This window comes from Balaenoptera acutorostrata, chromosome 15, assembly GCF_949987535.1.
Source record: "Balaenoptera acutorostrata chromosome 15, mBalAcu1.1, whole genome shotgun sequence".
NCBI classification, from domain to species: Eukaryota; Metazoa; Chordata; class Mammalia; order Artiodactyla; family Balaenopteridae; genus Balaenoptera; species Balaenoptera acutorostrata.
Window position 1 is genome coordinate 357,404 of NC_080078.1, and position 26,884 is coordinate 384,287.

The 26,884-nt window shown below is 52.3% G+C and overlaps 1 protein-coding gene across 1 annotated transcript in view; it reads left to right on the top strand.

Moving 5' to 3' along the window:
* DNAAF5 (dynein axonemal assembly factor 5) overlaps window positions 1-25,846 on the top strand; it is a 35,668-nt gene extending 9,822 nt beyond the window's left edge. Inside the window, exons 4-13 of the mRNA XM_057529416.1 lie at window positions 166-284; window positions 3,631-3,863; window positions 4,418-4,630; window positions 8,307-8,450; window positions 10,130-10,298; window positions 12,122-12,269; window positions 15,033-15,183; window positions 15,886-16,042; window positions 17,594-17,785; window positions 25,460-25,846. Of these exons, the coding sequence (XP_057385399.1) occupies window positions 166-284; window positions 3,631-3,863; window positions 4,418-4,630; window positions 8,307-8,450; window positions 10,130-10,298; window positions 12,122-12,269; window positions 15,033-15,183; window positions 15,886-16,042; window positions 17,594-17,785; window positions 25,460-25,596 (1,663 nt within the window). The 3' untranslated portion in view covers window positions 25,597-25,846. The remainder of the gene's footprint in view (window positions 1-165; window positions 285-3,630; window positions 3,864-4,417; window positions 4,631-8,306; window positions 8,451-10,129; window positions 10,299-12,121; window positions 12,270-15,032; window positions 15,184-15,885; window positions 16,043-17,593; window positions 17,786-25,459) is intronic.
* The last annotated feature ends 1,038 nt before the right edge of the window (window positions 25,847-26,884 follow it).

Below are 26,884 nucleotides of genomic sequence, written 5' to 3' on the forward strand. Positions count from 1 at the left end.
GCGCGCTGGGAGGCCACGGGGCTCTGACAGCGCAGTGTTGCGTCTTTAGCGCTTTGCTCGGGTTAGTGGTGGAGGCGCGGCAGACTCGCTGGCGAGTTCCCTCGGGCAGAGATCCGGCCGCCCCCCGGAGGGCGCCCCCCGACCTGGGTCTGTGCTGTGCGGCAGGTGCGGGGCGGCCGGCCTCTGGGAGCAGGTTGGGCTGCGCTGGCAGATGGAGAACGAGGAGGAGCTCAAGGACAAGCTGGACTTCGCTGGCCCGCCCCCCGCACACCACCCATCGCCAGGTGAGCGCGGGCAGCCCAGGCCAGCGGTGGGGCAGGGCGAGTCCCTCGCGGTCCTGGGCAGGCCTCCCTGGGTACGTGCGGGCGCAGCCAGCCGAGGAGCGCGAGGCTGATGGGGAGATGTTGGACATGGGTGGTGCTTTGTCATCTCACAAAGCTTTTCTGTGAGCTTCTCCTGAAGAAGCAAACACACAGGTAGCCGGTGAGATGCAGTCCTTGTGTTTCGGGTGACGCTACCCCCAGAACAGAGGCTCCCGTTGCTGGACCTCCTGTCCTGCCCCTCGTCGTGGTTCTCTGCCCGACCGTGAGCGCCCGCGGGTGCCTGTGTGTGCACGGGCACACCGTGATTTCCCTTAGCTCTTGAGTCAGATCCGGGCTGCGTTTCCAAGGAAGCCCCCTGCCCGCCGGGCTGCGGCCCTCCTCCTTGCCCCTCAACCCCACACGTGTCTAGTTTCTTCTGCTCTGGAAACGCTTTCTGTCTGGGAACGAAGTCCCTTCCACTGAACTTGATCGGACGCCTGTATCGCTGCAGTCTGTCTGCAGGTGTCTTCTTACAGTGGAGCGATGGTGGAGTGCCGCTGGCAGGGACAGAGCCTGGTAAACAGGCACCAGGTCAGACGGGCAGCACCATGGGAGGGACCGGGCCCGGGGCCCGCAGGCCCCTCCAGCCCTGGTCAGGTGAAGTCAGGCTCGGACGGCCGCCCTGGAGGGGACGCCTTGCACGAAGGGCAGCATGAAGACAGCTGCTCACGCCTCGTGTGTACCCGCTGCTGTTCACTGTGAGACCCAGAAGGCGGCTCCTCCCCCACACCTGGGAGGCCTGTGCTTTTTGTTTTTTTTTTTGGTCCACATGTTTATCCATGCAGCTTCACCTCCCACGCCGCACAACTGCTATAAGGGGAAATCACGCATGTTTTGGAAAAGGTACAAAAATTAGTTGCCAGCAGGGTTTTTTCTGATTTAGTAAAGTTTGAGAATGCACCATCTTTTAAATTATCATGTCTGCCGTATCAAGTACAGGAAAGGAGGCTTCAGAGCCATCTTCAGAGTGAGGCCTGCATCTCTGGAAATGCCTCTCAGGCCGTGTGCCCGCCTGTCAGTGGACCACTCCCCAGACGGTCCTAACCTGTCCCCTCATCCCACAAACTTTCCACAAGGGACACGTCATCAGGAAGAAAAGGGCATTTATTGTTTTGTTTTTTGTTTTTTACAAAATTGTATCAAGCTCACTTAAACAGCCAACAGAATCTGAAACATTTAGAACTAATTCTCTCATATACCATAAAAAGAGAAAAGTAACAGGAACAAAACTTCAAAGTGAGGCCTCATGGTACAAGCTGTTCTTTTTACTAAAACACGCTTTAAACTTTGACATGTCACTGTCTCATTTCTATCTCTAGAGTTGTTTTGAGTCTTTAAGGTCAGAATCTTGTAATCAAAATCCTCGAAGGCTTTTTTATAGAAATTGAGAAACTTATCCTGAAATTCACAAGGAAACGTAAAGGACCTAGCACAGCCAAAACTTTGAAGATGAAGACCCAGGTTGAAAGATGAGTACTTCTGGTTTCAAGACATAAAAACACAGTAATCAAGATGGTGAGGTTATGAACATAAAAACAGACCGACATGGACTTCCCTGGTGGCGCAGTGGTTAAGAATCTGCCTGCCAATGCAGGGGACACAGGTTCGATCCCTGGTCCAGGAAGATCCCACATGCCACGGAGCAGCTAAGCCCGCGAGCCACAGCTACTGAGCCCATGTGCCACAACTACTGAATCCCACGCGCCTAGAGCCCGTGCTGCACAACAAGAGAAGCCACTGCAATGAGAAGTCCATGCACCGCAACGAAGAGTAGCCCCCACTGGCCACAACTAGAGAAAGCCTGCGCGCAGCAACGAAGACCCAATACAGCCAAAAATAAATTAAAAACATAACAAATCAGACCGACAGACCGGTGGAACAGAGCAGAGTCCAGAAACAGACACAGGCCTGTGGACTCTGAATTTTGGCAAGTTGCAAAGACAACTCAGGGGAGAAAAGATGTCTCAGCAACGGTGCTGGAATCACTGGATGTGCAAAAAAAAGTGGGCTTGGATCCAACCCTCCTAATAAACGAAAATTAACCCCAAATGCCACATGGATCTAAGGGTACGACCTAAATACACTCCACAAAAGAATGACTGATAAATTGCTTTTCATCAAAATGAAAACTTCTGCTCTTTGAAAGACATTAAGAGAATGAAACGACAAGGCACAGACTGAGATGTTTGCAAATTGTTTACGTAAGGACTTGTGTCCAGAACACAGAGAGAACTCTCAAACTCAATATCAAGAACACAATCCAGTTTTTTTAGTGGCAAAAAAAATTTGAAAAGACACTTCACTGAAGACACACAGATGTCAAACACGCCCATGAGACAGTGCTCCAGGTCATTGCTCATGAGGAGAATGCGCATTGAAGCCACAAGGAGATGCCCCCTCCCTGCCTGGAGGCTTGACCTCAGACTGCCCACGCCAGGTGTGGTGCAGACGTGGAGGAGCTTCAGGTCTCGTGCACGGCTGGGGAGGGCAGACAGCAGTGCAGCAGCGTTGGAAAACCGCTCGGCCATTTCTTAAACAGTTAAGTGCCCGCCTTCCATGTGCTTAGCCGTGGCGCTCCTGGGCGCCCACCCGAGAGAAGTCTCGTCGGCGACAGCCCACGGCAGAACAGCCCAGGTGTCCGTCGGCAGGTGGACAGACTGTGGTCTGTCCGTGTGCCGGAACACCGCTCAGCAGTGAGCAGGGGCCGGCGCCCCCACCACTTGATGGGCCTCAGAGCGGAGGAAGCCAGGCGGGAAGGGGCGTGTGCTGCGCAGCTGCACTCACAGAAGATCTAGACATTGCGGCTCCGCACAGCGGCTCCGCACAGCGGCTGCGCACAGCGGCTGCGCACAGGGCTCCGCACAGCGGCTGCGCACAGCGACGGGAGCCACGGGGCTGCCTGGGGGGAGGGCAGGGCGGGGCGCATCGCCAGGAGCACAGGGACCTTCTGGGCGATAGGTGTGTGTCATCTTGATGGCCGCGATGGTTCACAGTTGTATCCATTTGTCAAAACTTACAGGGTTGTGCCCTTCGAGCATGTAGTTTATTGTGTGTCACACCTCAGGATGGCTGTAAAAACTTAAAGTAAATTATGACACTTTGTGGCTTCATTTCTGTCTTCAGGGTTGGTTTGAGTTTTTTAAGACCTCAAAATAAAACCCGTAGGTGTGCCTTAAATGAGGAACGTGTAGTAAGCGACTTTCCATACGAGTCGTTGAGATCTTGTTTGTGCATTCCGCGGGTTCCCATCCACCTTTATGACCCACAGGGAGCCGCCCGGGGCTGGGCTGCCGGGAGCTGGTCGTCCGAAACCTCTCCAAGATCCTTCCCGCCATCTGTCACGACATCACCGACTGGGTGGTGGGGACCAGGGTGAAGTCGGCGCAGCTGCTGGCGGTACTGCTGCTGCACGCGGAAGCCCACATCACGCAGCACCTGGAGCCCGTCCTGCGCACCCTGCTCCGCGCCTGCGCCGACGAGGAGACAGCCGTGGTCCGCAGTGTGAGTGGCATTCCGCCGTCCTTCGGGGCCTTGTGCACCCTTCCTCGTTCTGCAGTCTGTGAGCTTGGACAGATAGCAGCAGGCATGCTGTCGCCCCCGTGTGCAGGTGTAGGTGTTTCTGCAGCCCCCGGGCTCTCCCCGGCCATCTGCATCCAGCCTGCGTGCCCATAAAAAATGGCGTTTAAAGGTTCTCTCTAAGCACGTGCAGGTGAGCGGCCCTGTGTCTGAAGGTAAACACAGCCTCCACCCGCAGGCCACTGCAGCGGTCACTGCGCAGACAGACGTGCAGAGCCGCCCCCCTGAGTCCAGCTCAGGCAGCCGGGCCCCAGAGAGGACGCGCTGACAGCCCTCCCCCCGCCAAACGGCATAACTCCTTCCCCGGGCAGTTCTGAGCTCATGAGGGGACTCACCGATTTTCGTGGGCGTTTGAGCACATGTTGGGAAGAGACGGGCCTGCGGGGCTGTTTCTGGCAGGTGAAAGTGGGCACGGCAGACGCAGAGCAGCGAGGGGCCGGGAGGGGCGGCAGCCTCAGGCCTGCTCCGTCTGCCCTCAGTGCGCGAGATCCGCAGAGCTGATCGGGACCTTCGTCAGCCCGGAGGTGTTTCTGAAGTTGATCTTGTCGACGCTGAGGAAGTCTCCCTCCCCCTCCGGCCTCCTGGTCCTTGCCTCCGTCATCCGGGGCTGCCCGAGGGAGGCCCTCCAGCCACACGTGAAGGTCATCGCCGTGGAGCTGGCTCACGCTCACATCTGCCAAGGGTCTGAAAAGGTAAGCGTGCGCGCGAGAGGGTGGGGCTGGGGGGATCGTAGAGTCCACCCATCTCCACGGTGACTCGGTCCCCTGTGGGACCGTCCACACGTAGCAGTTGTCAGTCCCATAGGCCTTGCGGGGACATCTGACCGACGTGGTCGCTGGGGTGCGGTCCTGAGGTTCTCCTGTTTGGACGCACGTGCTTCCTGGCCCGTCCTTCTCCGTCCACCATGGTGGCCGTTTAAAGTAAAATGAAACAAAGTGCAAAGGCAGGTCCTCAGTCACGCTGGCCGCATTTCGAGCGCCCAGTAGCCCTGTGTGGCCAGTGGCTGCAGCACTGGACGGTGTAGGATAGAACACGTCCATCGTCGAGGACAGTTCTGTTCTAAGGGTGGCACTGCTGTGGGTGGTCTCGGATGGAGACCCCCCTACCCCCACCCCCCCACCCCCAGAGAACCTGGGAGTCCACACGCCCTGTCTGTTGGTCCATGTCGGACACGGTGTCTCCACGGTGAGCTTATTCTTACCGCCGTCACTTGGCTTCTAACGGGGCTTCCAACAGGCAAGCTGATTTGCAACTGTTATTGGGAGCTGTGCTTGGTGGTTACAGATTTGTTTTGTCTTAAATTGAGCAGTAAATCCATTACATCTGAAGCTGAAACAATGTAGGTAGTTAGGCTTAGTCATTTGGAATAATTTACAATTGTTTGCTATTGAAGGATAAATAATGACCTTGTTTTCGCATGGCTGTGATGGGCTTAAACCCTGAGTCTTTGCATTGGACAGTGACCCTCCCATCTCTCTGTAGAGCATCGAGCGTTTGCCTCGCCAGGCGTCTGACCCATGCACTGCAGGCCCCCTGGGCCATGGGAAGCTGGCCCCGCACACCTGACACTTGACAGTGGCTGCCACGGCCACAGAGCTGGACCACAGGGGTGCCCAGCTCCCACTCAGCCGCCAGGAGATGCACTTCCACACCTGCATCTGGCCTTGACTCTGACATACGTTCACAGTCGTGTGGGAACCATCTTAATAAGCCTGTAAGGCAGCTTCGGAAACACAGATGGGGGGGATGGAGCAGAGGTCTGGGAGGGGAGACGTTTGTGGGCTTTTTCACCTCCTGGTGTTTTCAGCCGTATTTCAACTTTTCCCAAAACCCATTTTTAAGATAAACTATGATAATCTAAAAATGCAGAAAAGAGTTCCACATTTTTACTCAACTGGTTCCAACGAGGATTTTCGTTCCAGAAGCATTTCTGTTCTAGAAGGTGCAGCTTGAAAGTTTGTGTAGGTGTTTCAGTACACGTGTTGCAAGCTGTGCAGCAAAGGAAACGTCTTTTCACACCTGAGTGTCGTTACAGGAAACCACGGTCCCTCGATCCGTCTAGTTCAGAGCGCATGCTTGGTTCCTCTTCCTCCAGTCCTTCCAGGAAAGATTTACTCCGTCCTGCAAACAGAGGGGCCCCTCCTGACCGTTCATCCACACACGTGTCTCTAGACACATGCCAGCCTTTGGCCAAGGGGCCAGCCGGTGTGCACCCCAGGCGTGCGAGCCACCCTCGTCCCCGCACGCCGGCGGCCAGCAGGCACGGCCTCCGCACGGGGAGGGGTCATGCTAGCGTCTCCTGCAGTCGTTCTCCAGGGGCTGTGAGGACAGGCCGCAGATGCTTCAATACCAAACTAAATGTAAAGGCCCCGGGTTGGGCCAGCAGGGCCCCAGAGACGTTCTGCTCATCTGCCTGGGCCTGGGCTCAGCTGACAGGACCTGAGCCTCTGCTTTGAAATCTGGTTGTTTATCGACAGGGTACTGAGATGCAGAAACGGTTGATAAAACAGAAGTAACTCGTTTCCTCCTGTTTACTCAGCAATCGGGTATGGGGTCTGGGATGGGAGTGCCTGGCGCTTTCTCCGGTGAAGTTGTGGCATCTCCCTCTGTGTCAGTTCCCTCTGTGTCTTGTTTTCTTTTTCCGTGTGTGTGTGTGTGTGTGTGTGTGTGTGTGTGTGTGTGTGTGTGTAGGTAGGTAGGTAGGTAGGTAGATGTTGAAAATCCTCTGGTTAAATACCGTGTAATCCGTGAACGTTAAGGCCCCGTTTCCTCAGAGGTGGTGACATGTTCACAGCAGGAGGGCAGTGCTTGTGAAGGACACAGACCCTTGGTTAGTTCCAGCCTCTGGAGGTGTCGTGAGATGGCTCAACCAATGCTGAGAGCAACTCCCTGTTTATTTTATTTTTTTAATTTTTTAAATTTATTTATTGTTGGCTGAGTTGCATCTTCATTGTTGTGTGCAGGCTTTCTCTAGTTGCAGCGAGCAGGGGCTACTCTTCGTTGCAGTGCACGGGCTTCTCATTGCAGTGGCTTCTTTTGTTGCGGAGCACGGGTTCTAGGCGCGTGGGCTTCAGTAGTTGTGGCACGTGGGCTTCAGTAGTTGTGGCACGCAGGCTCAGTAGTTGTGGCTCGCGGGCTCTAGAGCGCAGGCTCAGTAGTTGTGGCGCACAGGGTTAGTTGTTCCTCAGCATGTGGGATCTTCCTGGACCAGGGCTCGAACCCATGTCCCTTGCATTGGCAGGCGGATTCTTAACCACTGCACCACCAGGGAAGTCCCAATCCCTGTTTACTTTAATTGAAAGAATGGTAGCTCCTTAAATGTGTATTATAGGTCATTTAGAAATTAGCCAAAATCATGCCCTCAAAAAAATCAATCAGTCAGTCAGTCCAGGTCTGAAAGAAATGGGGCTGTGGGAAAAGTAAGTATTTGAATAAAACACCAATTTTGGCTTCTCGGGGGAGTTAGGACCCCCGAGTGGCTGGGGACATGCCACAGTGAATTTTTTGTTTAAACTTCCATGATTTATATCACTTGTGAATGAGTCATAGGATTTTAGAGCTGACTCAGAATTTAGAACCAATCCATTGTCTAGCCAAATCTTCACCAAACTTTTGAGCTCACACCCCCATTAGTAAAAAAAAAAAAAACCTTAAGCATTTTGCCCCGGTTCCCTCTGTCCTTTATGAAACATAGCAGAGCAGGCGTGTGGGAGGGGTGTTCTAGGCGGTTCTTCCTCTGGGGCCCCCGCCCCGTGCCCACTCCTGGCCCCCATTTCACAGTGGATGAGGCTGGAGCCCGGGAGGTGAGAGATGGGCTCGACCCAACCGAGGTGTCACCTTGTCCCCGTCGGTCTGGAAGCATCTTTGAATCACAGAATTTTATTTATTTTTCTTAACTTAGTATTATAGAAACACTCAGAAGTGCACAGAAGGGGAGGGGAGCAGTGTGCACCCCTCGTGCCTGCCGCCTGGTTCCAGCCGCGTCCCCCTCGGTCCAGCTTCTCTCTGACTCTGGGGGGGGGGAGGTGGGAAGAGCCGGGGTGCTCAAAGCAGCTCCAAGATGCTCTGTCCTTCCACTTCTCACCTCCACAGTGTGTGTCACTAACACACGCAAACTTTTTAAAAATGTGACTCAAATACCATCCAGCACTTAACAAAGTTGCCGTGAATTCCTCGATTCTCGGGGATTCAGCAGGGATGCGGTTTCCCTGTCGTGCGGACGGGCACCCTCTTTATGGCTGATGGGCCAGAATCCTGGCCCAGTCCACTCGCGGGGTCGCCGTGGCTCCGTGGCCCTGGTCAGTGGGGCCTCGTGTGGGCCGCCGGGCGGGTGCAGGGGTGGCTGACGGTGCCCCGCTCTCCCCGCAGCGCCTGTACGGGGAGCGCCTGCTGCAGTGCGTGCAGGCCGTGGTGTCCGTGAGCCGGGAGGACTGCCGGGGGGCCGGCGTGCCGCTCGTGGAGGTGCTGGTGACCGTCCTGGCGCTGTGGGGACCCGCGGGCCTTGGTGCCAAGGTGAGGGGGCCCTCCTGCTTTGCCTCAGCCCCGGGACGGGAGGCTGCCATCTGTCAGTCTCTGCCGTCGAACTCCAAGCCTCGGGCTTGCCCAGCGCACTGGCTACCTGAGATGGAAGAGTCTGGAACGCGCGCGGTGAGTCGTTCTCAAGGCGGCCTCAGGGGCACTTGCCCAGCACACTGGCTACCTGAGATGGAAGAGTCTGGAACGCGGGGGTGAGTCGTTCTTAAGGCGGCCTCAGGGGCACTTGCCCAGCACACTGGCTACCTGAGATGGAAGAGTCTGGAACGCGGGGGTGAGTCGTTCTTAAGGCGGCCTCAGGGGCACTTGCCCAGCACACTGGCTACCTGAGATGGAAGAGTCTGGAACGCGTGGGGTGAGGCATTCTCGAGGCGGCCTCAGGGGCACACGGGATTTTAAATTCCCTCCAACTGCCAATTGGCTTCAGGATCTCAGAGTAAGGCCGGCTGCTTAATCTAGGAGAAACAGACAAGAAACGAGGCCTCCCTCGTCTCAAATCTGCGTTTCAGTGAGGTTAAGAATACACACGTGCACCGGAGGTCAGGAGAGAAAATAATATCATGATTTTCCTATTTAGTTGCAGCCCAGCTTTACACAGTTGTTTCCATTCCCCTGGCTCTGTATTTTTTTTTTTCAAATTCTTTTCTCCATTGAACTTCCTTGCTTCTTTATTTTTTTGGCCGTGCCACACGGCATGTGGGGTCTTAGTTCACCAAACAGGGATCGAACCTGCATCCCCTGCATTGGAAACACGGTGTCTTAACCACTGGACCGCCAGGGAGGTGCCCCCCCCCCCCCGCCCGCCCCCCCGGGCTCTGTATTTAACTTAAAATCTTCTGACATCCAGCTCCCTGCGGCTGCAAGGGCCATCCAGAGACCCGGCTGTCTGACCACTTCTCCCCAAGCTGAGAACTCGGCTCCTCCCCCTGGTTCTCTCTCCCCCTCTCCATCCACACTGTGTCCGGGAGGCCCCCCGCCTGCCCTCCCCTTCCCCGCCACCTTCCTAAACTGTGTTTTCTTCCTCTCTTTAAAAACCCCCTTTCCGGAGGGCACGTGTCTGAGCAGGGAGGCCGTCACTATAGGGCTGTAAATACTAGAAAAGCCGAATCTGTCGTTACGGGTGAGTCTGCAGGCCAGACTCGGGCCCCGGGACAGCTGCACAGAGTGCTGGGGGCGTCCTGTTCCTGCAGCCCTAGGGGGAGGAGGGTCCGGTCCTCCCTCTCCTCTGAGCCCGCAGAGCAGCAGACACGCTGTCGCCGGCGGTCTGGTCAGGTGAAGAGCTCGGAGAGCGAGGACGTGGGCCCACCTTTGGCACCCGTGGTTTAAGTCTGTTCCGTGCAGTCCCTGAAACAGCCTGCTCCCCCTTCTGCACAGGTGGAGCCTGGCCGGGGCTCCAGGGTGAGCCTTCCGCCCTGCAGGGACTGCCCTGCCCCGGGTGGTGCATCCTGGGGGTGGGGGGACTGTGCCTGAACTGCCTGTAGATGCTCGTTTGTCCATTTCGTTATTGCTCATACAGACGGGAGGGGCGTCGTGGGAGCCCCGGGCCACGTGGCGTGTGCCCGAGTGGCTCTCCCTCCCTCAGGTGGTGAGGACGGGTCTCCAGTGGGGTCTGTGAGTCCCAAGATCGGATCGCCCCAGCCTGTGACTTGCTCCCGCAGGTTCAGGAGACGCTGGCCGAGCTGGCCGCGGTGGAGAGCATGGACGGCAGCCAGGAGCTCTTCCGAGCGCACGTGGGCGCCCTCCTGGAGCGGCTGGCTGCCTCGCACCAGGACTGGACCAGCCACTCCAAGGAGCTCCTGCAGTTTGACGTGGTGCTCACTCACTCAGGTGCGGCACAGACGGGCGGGCTGCTCGGCACTACCCAGGAGGCGGCACGCCCAGGCCTGGTTCTTCACAGTCACTCACGGTCACTCTCAGCCGGCGGAGAACAGCTGTTTTAAGGAACAAAACCTTAATTGAAAAGATGCTGCGAACTTTATAGTGAAGACTTGCTGTAACGTGGGTCTTTAAAGTCTGCCCAGGCACACATTTTTATGTTAAACCTTTTTTTTTTTTTTTAGAAGAATTCAAGAGTGTGACATAGGACCAATGTACATTTTAAATTTTGTTTGTTTGTTTATTTATTTATTTATTTGGCTGCGTCGGGTCTTAGTTGCGGCACGCGGAATCTTCCGTTGCAGCACGTGGGCTCTTCATTGCAGCACACAGGCTTCTCTAGTTGTGGCGCATGGGCTTCTCTCTAGTTGTAGTGCATGGGCTCGGTAGTTGCGGCATATGGGCTGCAGAGCGCATGAGCTCAGTAGTTGTGGCGCGTGACCTTAGTTGCCCCGCAGCATGTTCATTCCTGGACCGGGGATCGAACCTGCGTCCCTTGCATGGGAGGGCAGATTCTTAACCACTGGGCAACCAGGGAAGTCCCTGTGTTAAACCTTGAAAGCGTGACTTTGCACGGCGTCCTGTGTGGCCCGTGCTCTTCCCCCAGGTGCTGCCTACCCTCTGTGCCCACTTGGCCTCCTGCCCGGGGATTAGGGTAGGACCGGCGGGGCAGCGGGACTCCGAGCTCGCGGTCTTGCGCGCCGTGCCCCTGGCCACAGTGCCCCCGGGCAGCAGCAGAGCTTCGGGCTACAGTGGACCCTCCAGCCACGCTTGTTTGGCTTTGACCCTGGCCTTTGAGGTGATACCTCTGAAAAGACTGAAGTCCTGACTGAGTACAGAAGTAGCAGACTGGGCGTAAACCAGAGGGCCTGAGTGCGACGGCTTCACTTCTGACACACGATGTCCCGGGTCAGCACAGGGCCTGGCGGGGAGGGCAGCTGGTGACCCGATTCTTCTGAGCTGCGGCTCACGTCTAGACCCCGGAGACTGTGTTCTCCCCATCGCGTGCAGGTCCAGGTCCTGAGCACCGTCACTGCGTCTGGGACCCTTCCAGGCTCGGGGACAGTGGCACCGTTTGTTCATCTAGTAACGGGCATGGGAAAGGACGCTGGCTGCCAGGCTCAGGGTCACAGTCCAGCAGCCTGCATGGTCCGAATAATGGGTTTCTTTGAAAGGCCAACAAAGATTGCTTGGGGACTTCCCTGGTGGCGCAGTGGTTAAGAATCTGCCTACCAATGCAGGGGACACAGGTTCAAGCCCTGGTCTTGGAAGATCCCATGTGCCGCGGAGCAGCTAAGCCTGTGCGCCACAGCTAGTGAGCCTGCGCTCTAGAGCCCGCGAGCCACAACTACTGAGCCCACGTGCCACAAATACTGAAGCCCACGCGCCTAGAGCCCGTGCTCCGCAGCAAGAGAAGCCACCACAATGAGAGGCACGTGCACCGCAACAAAGACCCAACACAGCCAAAAATAAATAAATTTTAAAAATAAATAAAAAAAAAAAGATTGCTTGACTTTAAATTTTTTTAAGAATTTGGTAAGATGTAGGAAAAAAAAGAAAGTTTACATACCGAACAATTAGAGCCATGAGGGGGTAGAGTCAAAGGGAGAGGGGGAACCTGGCGGCCTGGGCTGAGAGCATCCTTCCCGGAGCTGAGGGTGCACATCCGCTGGCCGTGCCCAGCACGCGCCTCCTCTCGCGGCCAGAGCGGCTGCGGGGCTCCCGTCCTCCCATCCTCCTGCCACGTAGGAATGAGGCCCCTGTCTGTGCTCTAGGCCCTGCCCTCGGAGAAGCCTTGCCCCAGCTGGTCCCCATCCTCAGGAGCTGCCTCCAGCCAGCCCGCGACCCACCCATGCGCCTGAAGCTCTTCTCCACCCTGACGGGGCTGCTGCTGGGAGCCAGGGAGACGGTGGACTCGCAGGGGTAGGTCTGCTGCCCCCCATGTGGTCCCCCCGCGCTGCCCCCCACGCGGTCCCCCCATGCTGCCCCCCAATGCGGTTTCCCCACCACCCCACTCGGTCCCCCCGTGCTGCCCCCACGCGGTCCCCCCATGCTGCCCCCCACGCGGTCCCCCCATGCTGCCCCCCACGCGGTGCTGCAGCTGAGTGGTCCCCACATGCTCCCGCACTGAGGGCTCAGGTGGGACCTGGGGTCACCCCGAGCTCTGGGTCCTGCTGTCGTGCGGCTCCCCACACAGCCAGCACCCCAGGGAAACGGCGTAGTCCAGGCAGCGAGTGCACCGCACAGAGACACTGAATCAGTCGCGTTCTTGTGGTCGTTAAAATTACGTTGAATGAAAAAGTTTTAGGGAACGTTAACTACTACTGGTTTATACATTAGCCGTTCTCAGCTTTAAAAGGCTTCTGGTACCTTTCAGGCCGCACAGAGAATTGATTGAATGACCGTTAAGGTTAGAACTTAGGGAACTCCTGTCCTCCGGAGGGACTTGAGGCAGCATGAACACCCGGGCCTCCAGCTCGGGGCCCCGAAGGGAAGGAGGTGGGCGGCCCAGGCTGGACGTGAGGCCCGGAGCAGAGCCGTCTGCAGGCCCCGCCCTCCCCCTTTGCAAAGCGACACAGCGTCCCCGGCAGGACGGGCTGTGGGGCGTCAAGCAGTGAGATGCTGTTTGCTGTTTGGGGACCCATCCCCTGAGAGGGAGCAAATCTTTGTCGTCGGCCCGTCCTGGACTTTCCTGGGGAAATAACGGGTCATTATTCAGACTTCACTTCTCTGGATGTTACTCTGATCTCTGCTCTTGGGCCTCTAGCCAGCCCATTGTATTGCAGGAAATTTTATTTCCTGCTTGTCTGCAAAGACTTGAAGGGTTAGAAGAGACTATAAAAAGGTTACTGAGTCGGGTCTGGCAGCTGCCCCGTGAGTAGAGAGTCGGCGGATCAGTCACTACCCCTCGGGGCCCCTGCTCTGCTGCGTCCCCCTGAGGACAGTCAGCCCCCAGGAAAGAAGCCCCCACTCTTGAACTGAGTTCCCTCAAGAAGCTGCCCTTGAAGTCTTCTTGTGGAAAGAAACTGCTATCAGGAGAGGAAAGTTGTTCAATTTACAATTACCTAGTGCAAGGATTAACTGTTTTCACAGGCAGGAAAGATTTTGGAAAGCAACACCTGCTTGGTTTTGAACCTCAGGGTTACAAAGTGGCGGAGTCTGAGATAGCAAAGGACCGCGGCCCCTCCTCACCCCACCCCACCCCCGAAAGCGCCTCTGGCACCCGCACAGCCAGGTGGTGCAGGGCCCCCAGCCAGAGGACAGCGGGGGCAGGGGCACCCTGGCTGGAGTGCGACCCCCAGTGAAGGAGGCCTGCTCCCCTCTCTGGGCGCCCAGACACCACCCAGTGCCGTCCCCTCGTGCGGGACGTTACGGAGCTTCTCCCGCAGGGCGAGGCCCGGATGCTGGTGGTTCTGGAGGAGCCCGTGGGCCTGCCCGGAGTGGGCTTCCTGGTCTCGGGGCCCAGCTGTGTGCGAACAGCTGTGCGTCCTCTGGACGCAGGGTACTCATTCCTGGGGAGCCCAGTGCCTTTTCTGCTCCCGGCATATCACTGGAGTCCCACTGCCTGTCCCCCCTCACGGCCAGCGCTCGGCCCTCAGGCCCTCGTGGCCACGTCGCGTGGGCCGCCTCAGCCAGGACACGGGGCTGAGCTTTCCAGAGAGTCCCCTGGTGAATCCCTTTGCAGGGAACAGCAGCTCCTTGCTAAAGAACTAAAGCACGCAGAAAAGCTTGACTGTGTGTGAGTCGCCCTGCACCAGGTCCGCTGTCGGAGGCGCCGGTGGCTCTGCAGGGCCCCCTGCTGGGGCTGCCGCGCAGCCGTGGGCTCGCAGGCCCTCGCGCTGGTCCAGGCCCGGAAGCAGCTGGCGCTGGAGGCGGGAGCCCCCCGTGAAGCGCGCTCCGGAACGGCCCTGGGAAGCAAGTCAGTGCGTCCTTTGTTGGGCAGAATACGTCTTGCTCCATCAGCAGAGGCCCGTGGGCTACAGGAGTCGTACGGAGGGCTGAGGCTTTTCCCCGGGCTTTTGGACGGAGCCGCACGTGTGTCTCCGCTGCCGGGTGGCCAGGCCAGCCAGTGGCGCTCGGGGCTGGGATCCCGATTTCATTTTGCTTTGTCTCTGTCCTGACGGCGTGTCAAGAGGAAGGTCCCCGACTGTTGGCGGGAACATCCGTGTCTCCCGGTGTCTTGACACATGGGACCGTAGGCGCAGCCCCAGGGTGCCCTCTTGCCAAGGTAGCGGGCGTGGTCAGAGGGACCTCACGTGGTCGCAGGGACCTCGAGGCCCGTCTCTGTAAGGTCGCCGCCTGTGGGAGTGACTTGCCGCCCCATTGGTGCTCGGGGTAGCGCGGCCACCCTTTTCTTAGATCCAGGAGGGGTGTTGGGGAAGCCCCTCGGCCACAGAGTGGGAGGGAGGCTGGAATACACCCCCAGCCCCAGGGTCCGGTCCCAGGAGAGGTGGCAGGAGCCCGAGTGCAGCCCTGCCCCGTGATAGCCGTGGGAGAGAGCCCCACGTCCCCTCCCTGGCCACTACCCCGGGGAGCGGGGGCTCTCGTTCAACGTCCAGTGTTCGATTTCCGCTTGTTTTGTCTGTTTGGCCTTTTCCCTCCGCCCAGTCCGTTTCCCAAACGGAAGCGCTTCCTTCGGGGAGTCTGGGTGCCCCCCTCACCCACCCTCTCCTGCTTCCACTCCAGACAGTTCCATGGCTACCTGGACACCCTGATCAAGGACATCTTCGTCCCCAATCTGCAGTGGCACGCGGGGAGGACGGCTGCAGCCATCCGCACAGCGGCCGTGTCCTGCCTCTGGGCGCTTGTCAGCAGCGGGGTCCTGTCAGATGAGCAGGTAGGGCTCGTGCGTCCTGGACCCAAGAGGGGAACAGGCTGTGCCCTGGGCTTCCGGGGCCTGCCCGGCGCACCTGCCGCAGGTGAAGGGCGCTCACCTGAGTCTCCTGATAGTGGCAGCAGATGCTCCCAGACAGACCGAGGGGACGGGACTGTGGGGCCGGAGGGCGAGCGGAGGTCTGGGGGGAAAGCCTGCTGTTTCCCTGGGTCACCTGGGGATTTTCTTAGGTGATTGTTACTGTTTACAAGAAAAGAATTTCATCACAGGAGTCTGACTCAAGAGCGTTGTTTGTATTCATATTTCCAGTTAGATGAGGAATTGAGGAAACAGTAGAAGTAGGCAAAACATTGTGGTACCTGAACAGCTGTTACTTAAGTTGAAATGTCCCCCAAACTTTACTGGACACGATACCCAGTCCTGCTAGTAAGTAGTGGGCTGTGTAGGATCGGTGCCTAAGACTTTCTGAATAACAGATTTTTTAAAAACCAACTGACCGATGTTCAAATGACCTGGATTTTAAAATCAAGATTCAGGTCTGCTTCTTACATAGAAATTTCCAAGTAGCTTTCCAGACTCAGTCACACTCGCATCAAAACCAAGTCTCTTCAGTGACGGGCAAAGTACACGGTGCGTGAGTAGCGGTCTCTGTCACCAGGGGGCACCAGCCGTGACCCACAGCTTGTGTGGTTTTTTTTATCGCAGATACAGGAAGTGCAGGAAATGTTGATGCCTCAAATTCTGACCACCCTGGAAGAAGATTCTCAGATGACTCGATTAATTTCGTGCCGAATCATTAACGTATTTTTAAAGACCTCTGACGGTGTGATTGATCCAGACAAATTCATCAAGATTTATCCTGGTAGGACATTCTTCTTTTCCAAATCATATGCCTCTGTTTGTTTGACAGTTGTTTCTTCTGTAGGAAAAATAGAAAACGCTACTTTGACTTCTGGTCAGGTTGGTGCTATGAGTCTAAACGTGGATGTGACAGGTGTGACGTCACTGAATGTCACTGAATAAGTAACGTAGCACGAGAAACAGGACAGACGTCTTGTGGACCGGAATTGCGGGGTGGGAGCTTAGACGCCCACGGCAGCCGGGGCTACCACCCCGTGGCCTTTGGTGTGAGGGCGCCAGGCCCGCCTCGCGTCCCCCGTGTCACTGCCTCTTGGAGCCTGGGAGCACCGATGAGTCCCGGCCACAGAAGCGAAACCCGGCCCCGAGCGGAGCAGCGCCGCTGGAGGTGGGCCTGCAGCCGAGAAGCTCAGGGGCTGGTGGGCGTGCCCACACTGGGAGGAGGTGGAAGGTACAGGCCCTCAGTGCCATCTTCTCCACGTGCGGTTGAGATCCGCAGAAATCTACCAGGGTAACAGCCGTTCCAAACGAGTTGAGCACTTCCTGCAGCAGGGGCCACATCTGGCCCCAAGGGTGGCAAGAAGCAGCCCAGGAGGCGGACGAGGAAGAGCAGGCGAGCCGGCAGAAACAGGAGCAGGACCAGAGGAGCTGAGAGCAGAGGCGGCGGGGAAGGGCCCCCTGCTCACAGGCGGAATTAACAAATCTGGCAAAAAGTCAGCGGTTCCTCGTGCCTGAGGCAGTGGTGACCCTTAGCCCCTCCTGTGTAAACATCTGGATTCCCTGCTGTAACATCTGTTGCCACCTACGGCTAGAATGAAGTGTTATCTTGGAACCTATTGCATGTGTAAGAATAAACGTTTGTAAAAAGTAAGAAAGCAAGTTGAGAAACAGAGACGGAAGCGGGAACACAGAAACCCTAGGCGCAAAGGTGGGGGCGGGGCTGAGTCTCTAAAAGGCGCCAGTCGTAGGGGCAGGTGCGTCGCGTAGATCTGTGAGAAGAGCACGCATTGATAGACGTCTCACCCGTTCACAGGAGGCGTTTCTGCGGGTCGGGAAGGACTGTTCGTCCACTTTCAGCGTGGGACATCTGGTCCCAGAGGCTCAGCGGAAACACAGCTGACGTAGCTGGTGGCCGTCGTGTCACCGGGCCCTCAGCTCTGTCCCCAGAGCCACGGTGGGCGGAAAGCGGGGTCAGCAGACGCCCTTCCTGTGCTGTCTGCTCGTCGGGGAGGATGGGGCAGCCGGGGCGTGAGGCCTGTGTGTGACTCTGAGGCTGAGCATCTCGGAGCCAGGGGGCCGCCAGCCGCCTTGCAGGTCAGAGGGCGAAGACGCCCAGGCCGGGTGTGAAGCACACCTTCACTCTGTGTCCACGGAGTCCACCGCTGGGCCAGAGTGGCCGAGGGTCCCGGGACACCTGCTACCACCACCGCCTCCCCAGCACCCGCCTGTGGGTTTCCCAGGATGGGGGCCGGTGCTCCACAAGTGCTGGGAGCTTAGCTGGGAGCCGCCTGCCCTGGGACCTCTGCTCACTCTCCTGTCTGGCCCCTCCTTGCAGAACTCTTGAAGCGCCTGGATGACGTTTCCAACGAGGTGAGGCTGGCGGCCACCTCCACCTTGGTCACCTGGTTGGAGCGTGTCAGGAACGAGGCCGGGAAGTGCTATTACCAGAGCAACATTCAGCACCTGTACAGGGAGCTCCTCGTGTACCTGGACGACCCCGAGAGCGCCATCCAGGACGCAGTTCTCGGTAAGAGCTTCTTCCCCGTGCTCGGGCCAGCCTCACGGGAGCAGCTGGCCGGGCGCCCGGACTCCCTTGGGCCCGCAGTCTCGCAACCCGTGTCCTCTGAGTTACTGCGGGTCCCAACGAGCTTGTGTCCTGTGGGTTACGGCCCCTGGTGTTCACCGTGGTAGAAGTTAAAACTTGAGAAAATGTTAAGATACTGATTAATTTGTGTAAAATAACAAAAAACCCATTACATTTTAACATAAATAACGTGGTTTTGAAAAGTGTGTTTTGTAAAACAAAATAACAAGAACAGTGGCATTACTTTACATTTTTGTGAATCTCTCTAACGTCGAGCTGATAGAAAACAACCAGACGCACATCTCTGCGTTGCGTCGGTTGTGACGTGTGTCGTTTGGTTAAAGTATGTGAAAAACAAACGGCCCCCACAGATGTAGCTGGAAGAGAGGAGTACCTTGATAGCGGTCCTCTTCCTTACCGCGCCCGGACTGGACAGGTGGTTGTCTCCTCAAGGTGCCTTGGGGTGTAGACTCTGGAGCCACTGTGGACCCTCACCCGTTCTGCTCGAGTCCATCTCTCCGCCCTGCGTGCTCGCTAACGTGGACGCGCTCTGTTCTCGGTGTCAGAAAGTCACATCAAGCTCAGAAAAGTCTTGGAAAGAACAGCTTCAGGAGGCTGTCAGGCTTTTGGTGGCAGAAACAAGTTTCTATAATTCTGATTACTGCTTGAGAGCTTAAATTTTATCATCAGCCACAAATACTGTCACTTCATTCGCTTACAAGAAAGCATCCTGTTGAGTCCCCAAGTCTGAATAACAAGAGGCAGTTGTCACTGGTCATTCTTTCAAGTAAAAGTGGTGTCTGGGAGCTGCCCAGCCCACGGCCCCATTGCACACGCGTGTGCCTCCCGTTCCACCCCAAGGTGCTGAAAAGCTAAAAAGGAAGGACGCGTGTCGTATCCCCTGAACCACCACCGACGTGTGAGCGAAGCCACATGGCTGAGATGGCCATAAACTGACTTCAGTTTAGAGTGGAGTTCTAAAAACTGTTCAAATAACCCAAAAGAAGTCAAGAAAGGAGAACGAGAAGGACGCAGAGGAGGGACGAACAGGAAGCAGACAGAGAGCAGATCCAGCCACGGCGTGATCTGTGACCATCCACGCTGGGCGCTCAGTGGAGGGCAGACGCTGTCAGTCCCTAGAAGATCCAGACTTCATCGGAATGAGTTTACTAAAAGTTGGGTGCCCAAGGGTTGAGATTTCATGAAGTAGATGATTTTCATGCCTCTCTGAGGACATTAACTGACTCTTGCAGTGACTCACTCCCCAGAGCCCGGCCAGTGCTCGTGCCGCCCTGGCCTTGAGCCCTCAGTGCGGAGGGTGCCCCGTGAGCCGGGGGTCACGCCCTTCATGTCACTGTGGACGGAGTTCTGACTCACACCCCCTGAAGGGTCTCAGGGCCCCCAGAAACTCTGGGGCACCCTTTGAGAGCCCCTGCCCAGGCCACCCGCAAGTTCAGGTGCCCCGTTGTGCTTTGAGTGAGGGCGCCGCGTCGCTGCTCTCCGGGCAACGGAAACAAACTGTGAATTCGAGACCAATGGAAACTGCTTACAACGGCAACAGCTGAGAGCAGACAGGTTGTCTGCCTTGGCTTTGCACCAGGGGCCGGCACGTGTGCTGGACTGGGGCTCCCGGCCAGCCGTCGCCCTCCCCGTTCGTACAGACCACATGGTTCGTACAGACGGTGAGCAGGGGGTACACAGACTCCCTCACACCTGATCCCCACCATGCACCGCCTCCCCCGTGGTCAGCAGCCCCCCCGGGTGCTGCACCTGGTCCAGTCAGTAAGCCTCGCAGACACGCCACAGTCACCCCAAGTCCATGGTTTATGTTAGGGGTCACTCTGGGTGCCGTACATCGTGTGGTTTGGACAAGTATATAATGACATGTACCCATCGTTACATTGATAGTATCATACAGAATAGTTTCACTGCCCTAAAAGTCCTCTGTGCTCCACCTGTTTTGTCTCCCCGCCCTCCCAAACTTTAGCGACCACTGATCTTTTACTGTCTCCATAGTTTTGCCTTTTCCAGAATGTCATGTACTTGAAATCATATAGTCTGTAGCCTTTTCAAATTGGCTCCTTTCACTTAGTAATAAGCATTTGAGATTCCTCCATGTTTTTCATGGCTTGAGAGCTCTTTTTTTTTTTTTTTTTTTTTTTAGCACTAATATTCCATTGTCTGAATGAACCAGTTTATTTATACATTCACCTACTGAGGGGCATCTTGGTTGCCTCCAAATTTTGGCGATTATGAATAAAGCTTCTCTAAACATCTGTGTGCAGGTTTTTTGCCAACGTAAGTTTTCAGCTCCTTTGGGTAAATACCAAGGAATGTGATTGTTGGATCATATCATAAGAGAATATTTATTTTTGTAAGAAATCACCGAACTGTCTTCCAAAGTGGCCACACTATTTTGCATTCCCACCAGCAATGATGAGAGTCCCTGTTGTTCCCCATTCTGCCAGCATGTGGTGTTCTGATTCTGGCCATTCTGATAGGTGTGTAGCAATATCTCATTTTAATTTGCATTTCTCTGGTGACGTATCATGTGAAGCATCGTTTCATAGGCTTATTTTACATCTGTATATCTTCTTTGATGAGGTGTCCGTTAAGGTCTTTGCCCCCCCCCCTTTTTTTTTTTTGGCTGTGTTTGGGGGCTACTCTTCGTTGTGTTGTGCGGGCTTCTCATTGTGATGGCTTCTCTTGTTGTGGAGCAGGGCTCTAGGCGCGCGGGCTTAGTTGCTCCATGGCATGTGGGGTCTTCCCAGACCACGGATCGAACCCGTGTCCCCTGCATTGGCAGGCAGATTCTTAACCACTGTGCCACCAGGGAAGTCCCTGGCCCATTTTTTAATTGGGTTGTTTGTTTTCATATTGTTGAGTTTTAAGATTTGTATATTACAGATAATAGTCCTTTATCAGATATGTCTTTCTTAAGACTTTATTGCTAAATTTTTGTTTCCCTTTAATTTTTTATTTTTTAAATTTTTATTGGAGTAGAGTTGATTTACAATGTTGGGTTAGTTTCTGCTGTACAGCAAAGTGAGTCAGTTATACATATACATATGCTTTTTTAGATTCTTTTCCCGTATAGGTCATTACAGAGTATTGAGTGGAGTTCCCTTTGCTATACAGTAGTTCCTTATTAATTATCTATTTTATGTATGGTAGTGTGTATGAGTCAATCCCAGTCTCCCAATTTATCCCTCCCCTCTTTTCCCCACTGGTAACCATAGTTTGTTTTCTACATCTCTGATTCTATTTCTGTTTTGTAAATAAGTTCATTTGTATAATATTCTTAGATTCCACATATAAGTGGTATCATATGATATTTGTCTTTCTTTGACTTACTTCACTTAGTATGACGATCTCTAGGTCCATCCATGTCACTTCAAATGGCATTATTTCATTCTTTTTTTATGGCTGAGTAATATTCTCACATCTTCTTTATCCACTCACCTGTTGATGGACATTTAGGTTGCTTCCATGTCTTGACTATTGTAAATAGTGCTGCTATGAATATTGGGGTTCATGTATCTTTTCAAATTGGAGTTTTTTCCAGATATATGCCCAGGAGCAGGGTTGCTGGATCATATGGTAGTTCTACTTTTAGTTTTTTGAGGAACCTCCATACTGTTCTCCATAATGGTTGTACCAATTTACATTCCCACCAACAGTGTAGGAGGGTTCCATTTTCTCCACACCCTCTCCAACATTTATTGTTTGTAGACTTTTTGATGATGGCCGTTCTGACTTGTGTGAAGTGATACCTCACTGTAGTTTTGATATGCATTTCTCTAATAATTAGCAATGTTGAGCATCTTTTCATGTGCCTGTTAGCCATCTGTATGTCTTCTTTGGAGAAATGTCTGTTGAGATCTTCTGCCCATTTTTGGATTGGGTTTTTTTTTTTGACATAGAGCTGCATGAGCTGTTTGTATATTTTGGAGATTAGTCCCTTGTCGGTTGCTTCATTTGCAAATATTTTCTCCCACTCCGTGTGTTGTCTTTTCGTTTTGTTTATGGTTTCCTTTGCTGTGCAGAAGGTTTTAAGTTTAATTAGGCCTCATTTGTCTAGTTTTGTTTTTATTTTCATTATTCTAAGAGGTGGATCAAGAAAGATCTTGCTGTGATTTATGTCAAAGAGTGTTTTGCCTATGTTTTCTCTAAGAGTTTTATAGTGTCCGGCCTTACATTTAGGTCTTTGATCCATTTCAAGTTTATTTTTATGTATGGTGTTAGGGAGTGTTCTAATTTCATTTTTTTACATGCAGCTGTCCAGTTTTCCCAGCACCACTTATTGAAGAGACTGTCTTTTCTCCATTGTATATTCTTGCCTCGTTTGTCGTAGATTAGTTGACCATAGGTGCGTGGGTTTATCTCTGGGCTTTCTATCCTGTTCTATTGATCTATATTTCTGTTTTTGTGCCAGTACCATACTGTTTTGATTACTGTAGCTTTGTAGTATAGTCTGAAGTCAGGGCATCTGATTCCTCCAGCTCCGTTTTTCTTTCTCAGGATTGCTTTGGCTATTCGGGATCTTTTGTGTTTCCATATATATCAGATGTATCTTCTGCAAATATTTTCTCTCAATCTGTGGCAAAAGTTTTTAATTTTAATGAAGTCCAGCTTATCAATTATTTCTTTCATGGATTATACTTTTGGTGTTTATCTAAGAAATTATTGCCATACCCAAGGGTCACCTAGATTTTCTCCTATGTTATATTCTAGGAGTTTTATATTTATGTCTATCATCAATTTTGAGTTAATTGTCATGAAAGAGGTAAGGTCTGTGTCTAGATTTTGTTGTTGTTGTTGTTTTGTTTTTTGGCGGTGGATGTCCATTTGTTCTAGCACCATTTGTGAAAAGACTGTCTTTGCTCCATTGTATCGCCTTTATTTCTTTGTCAAAGATCAGTTGACCGTATTTATGTGGGCCTATTTCTGGTCTCTCTGTTCTGTTCCATTGATCTATTTGCCAGTACCACACTGTCTTGATGACTGTGGCTTTATAGAAAGTCTTGAAGTTGGGTAGTGTCAGTGCTCCAACTTTGTTCTTCTCCTTCAATATTGTGTTGGTTTGTTAATATCCACACAATAATTTGCTGGGATTTTAATTGGGATTGCATTGAATCTATATAGAGATCAAGTTGGGAAAACTGACATCTTGATAATAGTGAGTCTTCCTGTCCATGAACATGAAATATCTCTCCATTTATTTAGTTCTTCTTTAATTTCATTCATCAGAGTTTTGTAAATTTTCTCATATAGATCTTCTATACATTTTGTTAGATTTATACCAAGGTATTTCATTTTGGAAGGTACTACTGTAAATGGTATTGTTTTAATTTCAGATTGCACTCATTCATGTCTGGTATATAGGAAAGTGATTGACTTTTTTTTTTTTTAATTTATTTTTGGCTGTGTTGGGTCTTCGTTGCTGCGCGTGGGCTTTCTCTAGTTGTGGCGAGTGGGGGCTACTCTTCGTTGCTGTGTGCGCGGGCTTCTCCTTGCAGTGGCTTCTCTTGTTGCGGAGCACAGGCTCTAGGCGTGCGGGCTTCAGTAGTTGTGGCATGCGGGCTCTAGAGCACAGGCTCAGTAGTTGTGGCACATGTGCTTAGTTGCTCCGTGGCATGTGGGATCTTCCCGCACCAGGGCTCGAACCCGTGTCCCCTGCATTGGCAGGTGGATTCTTAACCACTGTGCCACCAGGGAAGTCCAAGTGATTGACTTTTGTATGTTAACCTTGTATCCTGCAACCTTGCTATAATCACTTATTAGTTCCAGGAGTTTGTCAGTTCTTTCCAATTTCTACATAAACGGTCATGTCATCTGTAAACAAAGACAGTTTTATTTCTTCTTGCCAATGTGTATATTATCTTTCATTTCCTTTTCTTATCTTATCACATTAGCTAGGACATCCAGTTTGGTGTTGAAAAAGAGTGGTGAGAGGGGACATCCTTGCTTTGTTCCTGATTATAGTGGGAAAGTTTCAAGTTTCTTACCCTAAGTATCATGTTAACTGTAGGTTTTTTCATAGGTATTCATTACTGAGGAAGTTACCCTCTATTCCTAGTTTACTGAATGTTTTTACTCATGAGTGGGTGTTAGACTTTGTCAGAATGCTTTTCTGCATCTATTGATATGATCATGTGATGCCTCTTTTGGCTTGTTGATGTGATGGATTACGTTAATTGATTTTTGAAATGTTGAACTAGCCTTGCATACCTGGGATAAATCTCACTTGGTCTTGGTGTATGATGCTTTTTATATATTGTTGGATTTGATTTGCTAATATTTTGTTGAGGATTTTTGCATCTATGTTCGTGAGAAATATTGGTCTGTAGTTTTCTTTTCCTGTAGTATCTTTTTCTGAGTTTGTATCGGGGTAATGCTGGTCTCATAGGATGAGTTAGGACGTGTTCCCTGTGCTTCTATCTTCTGGAAGAGATCGCAGAGGATTGGTATCAGTTCTTCCTTAAACGTTTGGTAGAATTCGCCACTGAACTCATCTGGTTCACCTACTGGGGCTGGTGCTTTCTGTTTGGGAAGGTTATTAATTATTGATTCAATTTCTTTAACAGATATAGGTCTACTGAGATTGTCTATTCTCATGTGAGTTTTGGCAAATTATGCCTTTCAGAGAATTGGTCCATTTCACCTAGGTTATCAAATTTGTGGGCAAAGAGTTGTTCAGATAACCAGTTTTTGGTTTTGTGGATGATCTCTGTTGATTTTCTGTTTCAGATTTCACTGATTTATGCTCTGATTCTTCTTTTCTTCTGCTAACTTTGGATTTAATTTGCTCTTTTTTCTAGTTTCCTAAGGTGGTGATTTAGATTATTGATTTTAGATCTTTTTTTTTAATGTGTGCATTCAATGGTATAAGTTTCCCTGTAAGCACTGCTTTTCACTGCATCCCACAAATTTTGATAAGTTGTGTTTTCATTTTCATTTAGTTCAAAATATTTTTTAATTTTTCTTGAGATTTCTTCTTTGACCATTGTGGTATTTACAAATGTGTTGTTTAATCTCCAGATATTTGGGAATTTTCCAGTTATCTCTTTGTTACTGATTTCCAGTTCAATTCCATTGTTGTCTGAGAGCAGAGATTGTATGATTTCTGTCCTTTTATATATTTGTGAAGGTGTGTTTTATGGCCCTGAATGTGGTCTATTTTAGTGAATGTTCCTTGGGAGCTTGAGAAGAATGTATACTCTGCTATCGTTGGATGAGATAGTCTATAGATATTTGATTGATGGATGGTGCTCTTGGGTTCCGCTTGGGTGTACTTACCGATTTCCTGCCTGCTGGATCTGTCCGTTTCTGAGAGAGGGGCACGGGAGTCTCCAGCCACAATAGTGGATTAATCTATTTCTCCTCACAGCTATCGGTTTTGCCTCACGTTGTTTGTTACTGGGCTCATACGTGATAAGGATCGTTATGTCTTCTTGAGAACTGACCCTTTAATCATTATGCAATGCCCTCCTAACCCCCGATCACATCCCTTGCTCTGCACTCTGCTCTGTTTATGGCTGTTGTAACTTTAATATGAAGCTAAGCTTGGCTTAGTATTTATTCCTGGCATCATAAAGGTGTTTTCCTGTTTTGCAGAGGCCCTCAAAGCAGGCAGTGTCCTCTTCCCTGACCTCCTGGTGAGAGAGATGGAGGCCGTCCTCCATAAGCATCGTTCACCCACCCACTGCGAGCAGCTGCTACAGCACCTGCAGGCCCTGCCACCCGCCCCGTGACCAGAGTCCTGGGAGCAGAGCCTCAGCACAACAGCTGGAGGGGGAGCGAACACCCAGGCCTCGGCCTCACCTGCACTGGGACGCGTGGCCTTTAAATCTCGTCACAGGGCACCTTTCTGTCGACAGCCGAGGACCCCCACAAGCAAGCCTTTAACAGCAAGAAGAATGTATTCTCTCAGCACCACGGCCAGTGCTCTCCTGGGACAATTCTTCACACCCAGCAGTTTTTGAAATAAATGACTTTCACTGAGTGGCTTCTGTACTTTATGGCTAACTCATGCAATTCACTGAGAGGTCTGCCAGAAACTGACAGCCAACTTCAAATTCAATGTCAGCTTCTCATACCAAATCAGCACATTCTTTTTTTTAGTCTACGTGCACTGCTAGGTTCATGGCTCATTGGTTCTTTCTTGCTTAAATGCCCACCAAGAAGGTTCTTGAGTATGTAAAAAGAAAAAAGACAAAATGATTAAAAGAAATGTTCTTTCTCCTGAAACTTAATATCTCTCAGTGAAAGACTGAAAAGAATTTGAAATCTTAAGAACTATTATCAGTGAAATCTTTCCCATTTAAAATACACTGGAATTTAAAATGTTATGTGGATATATTTGGTCACAGTATTTTTTTCTTAGGTCAGTAATTCTGACAGTTGAAAATAGGATGTTTAATCAGATATAATTTTGGTTGCTCTCTTGTAAGTAGCAGTACAGTAAAGTTGTATTATATTTTCCTGCACTTTCTATCCCCAAGTGCCTAAAAGATTTCATTTTAAGTGAGTTTTATTTCCATAAGCCAAATATTTATGTTAACACAAGGGGAAAAAAATGCTGTGTTTTTTCCAAAAATCAAATACTAACATTTATGCTTTGGTGTTTGAAAATATAACTTAAAATATTTATTATAACTATTCTGTATGCCTGTCTTTGTGTATTTTGATAATTGAAATTGAGACATTTTTTTCCTTAGATCTAACCTCACAGTGATCGCAGCCTCGAGAATCCTGGGCCTTTGGACTGAGGGGTCCCCGCTGCTCATTGTAGTGCCCTGTCTGGACACCGGGTGGCAGGAGCTCCAAACAAGTTAAGACAAGGGTGTCAGCAAGGCTTCCAAGGGCTCACCCTCCGGGTGGGGGTCGGACCTGGAGAAGGGCTGAGAACTGAACCTGCAGCACAGACCTGGGTCACTGCACCCCCAGCCCCATGGTGACGCAACTCCTGACCGCAGTGACCCTTCCGAGTCTCTGAAGCCAGTTTCTCTCCAAACCCCATTTCTGTAGTTGACGACTACA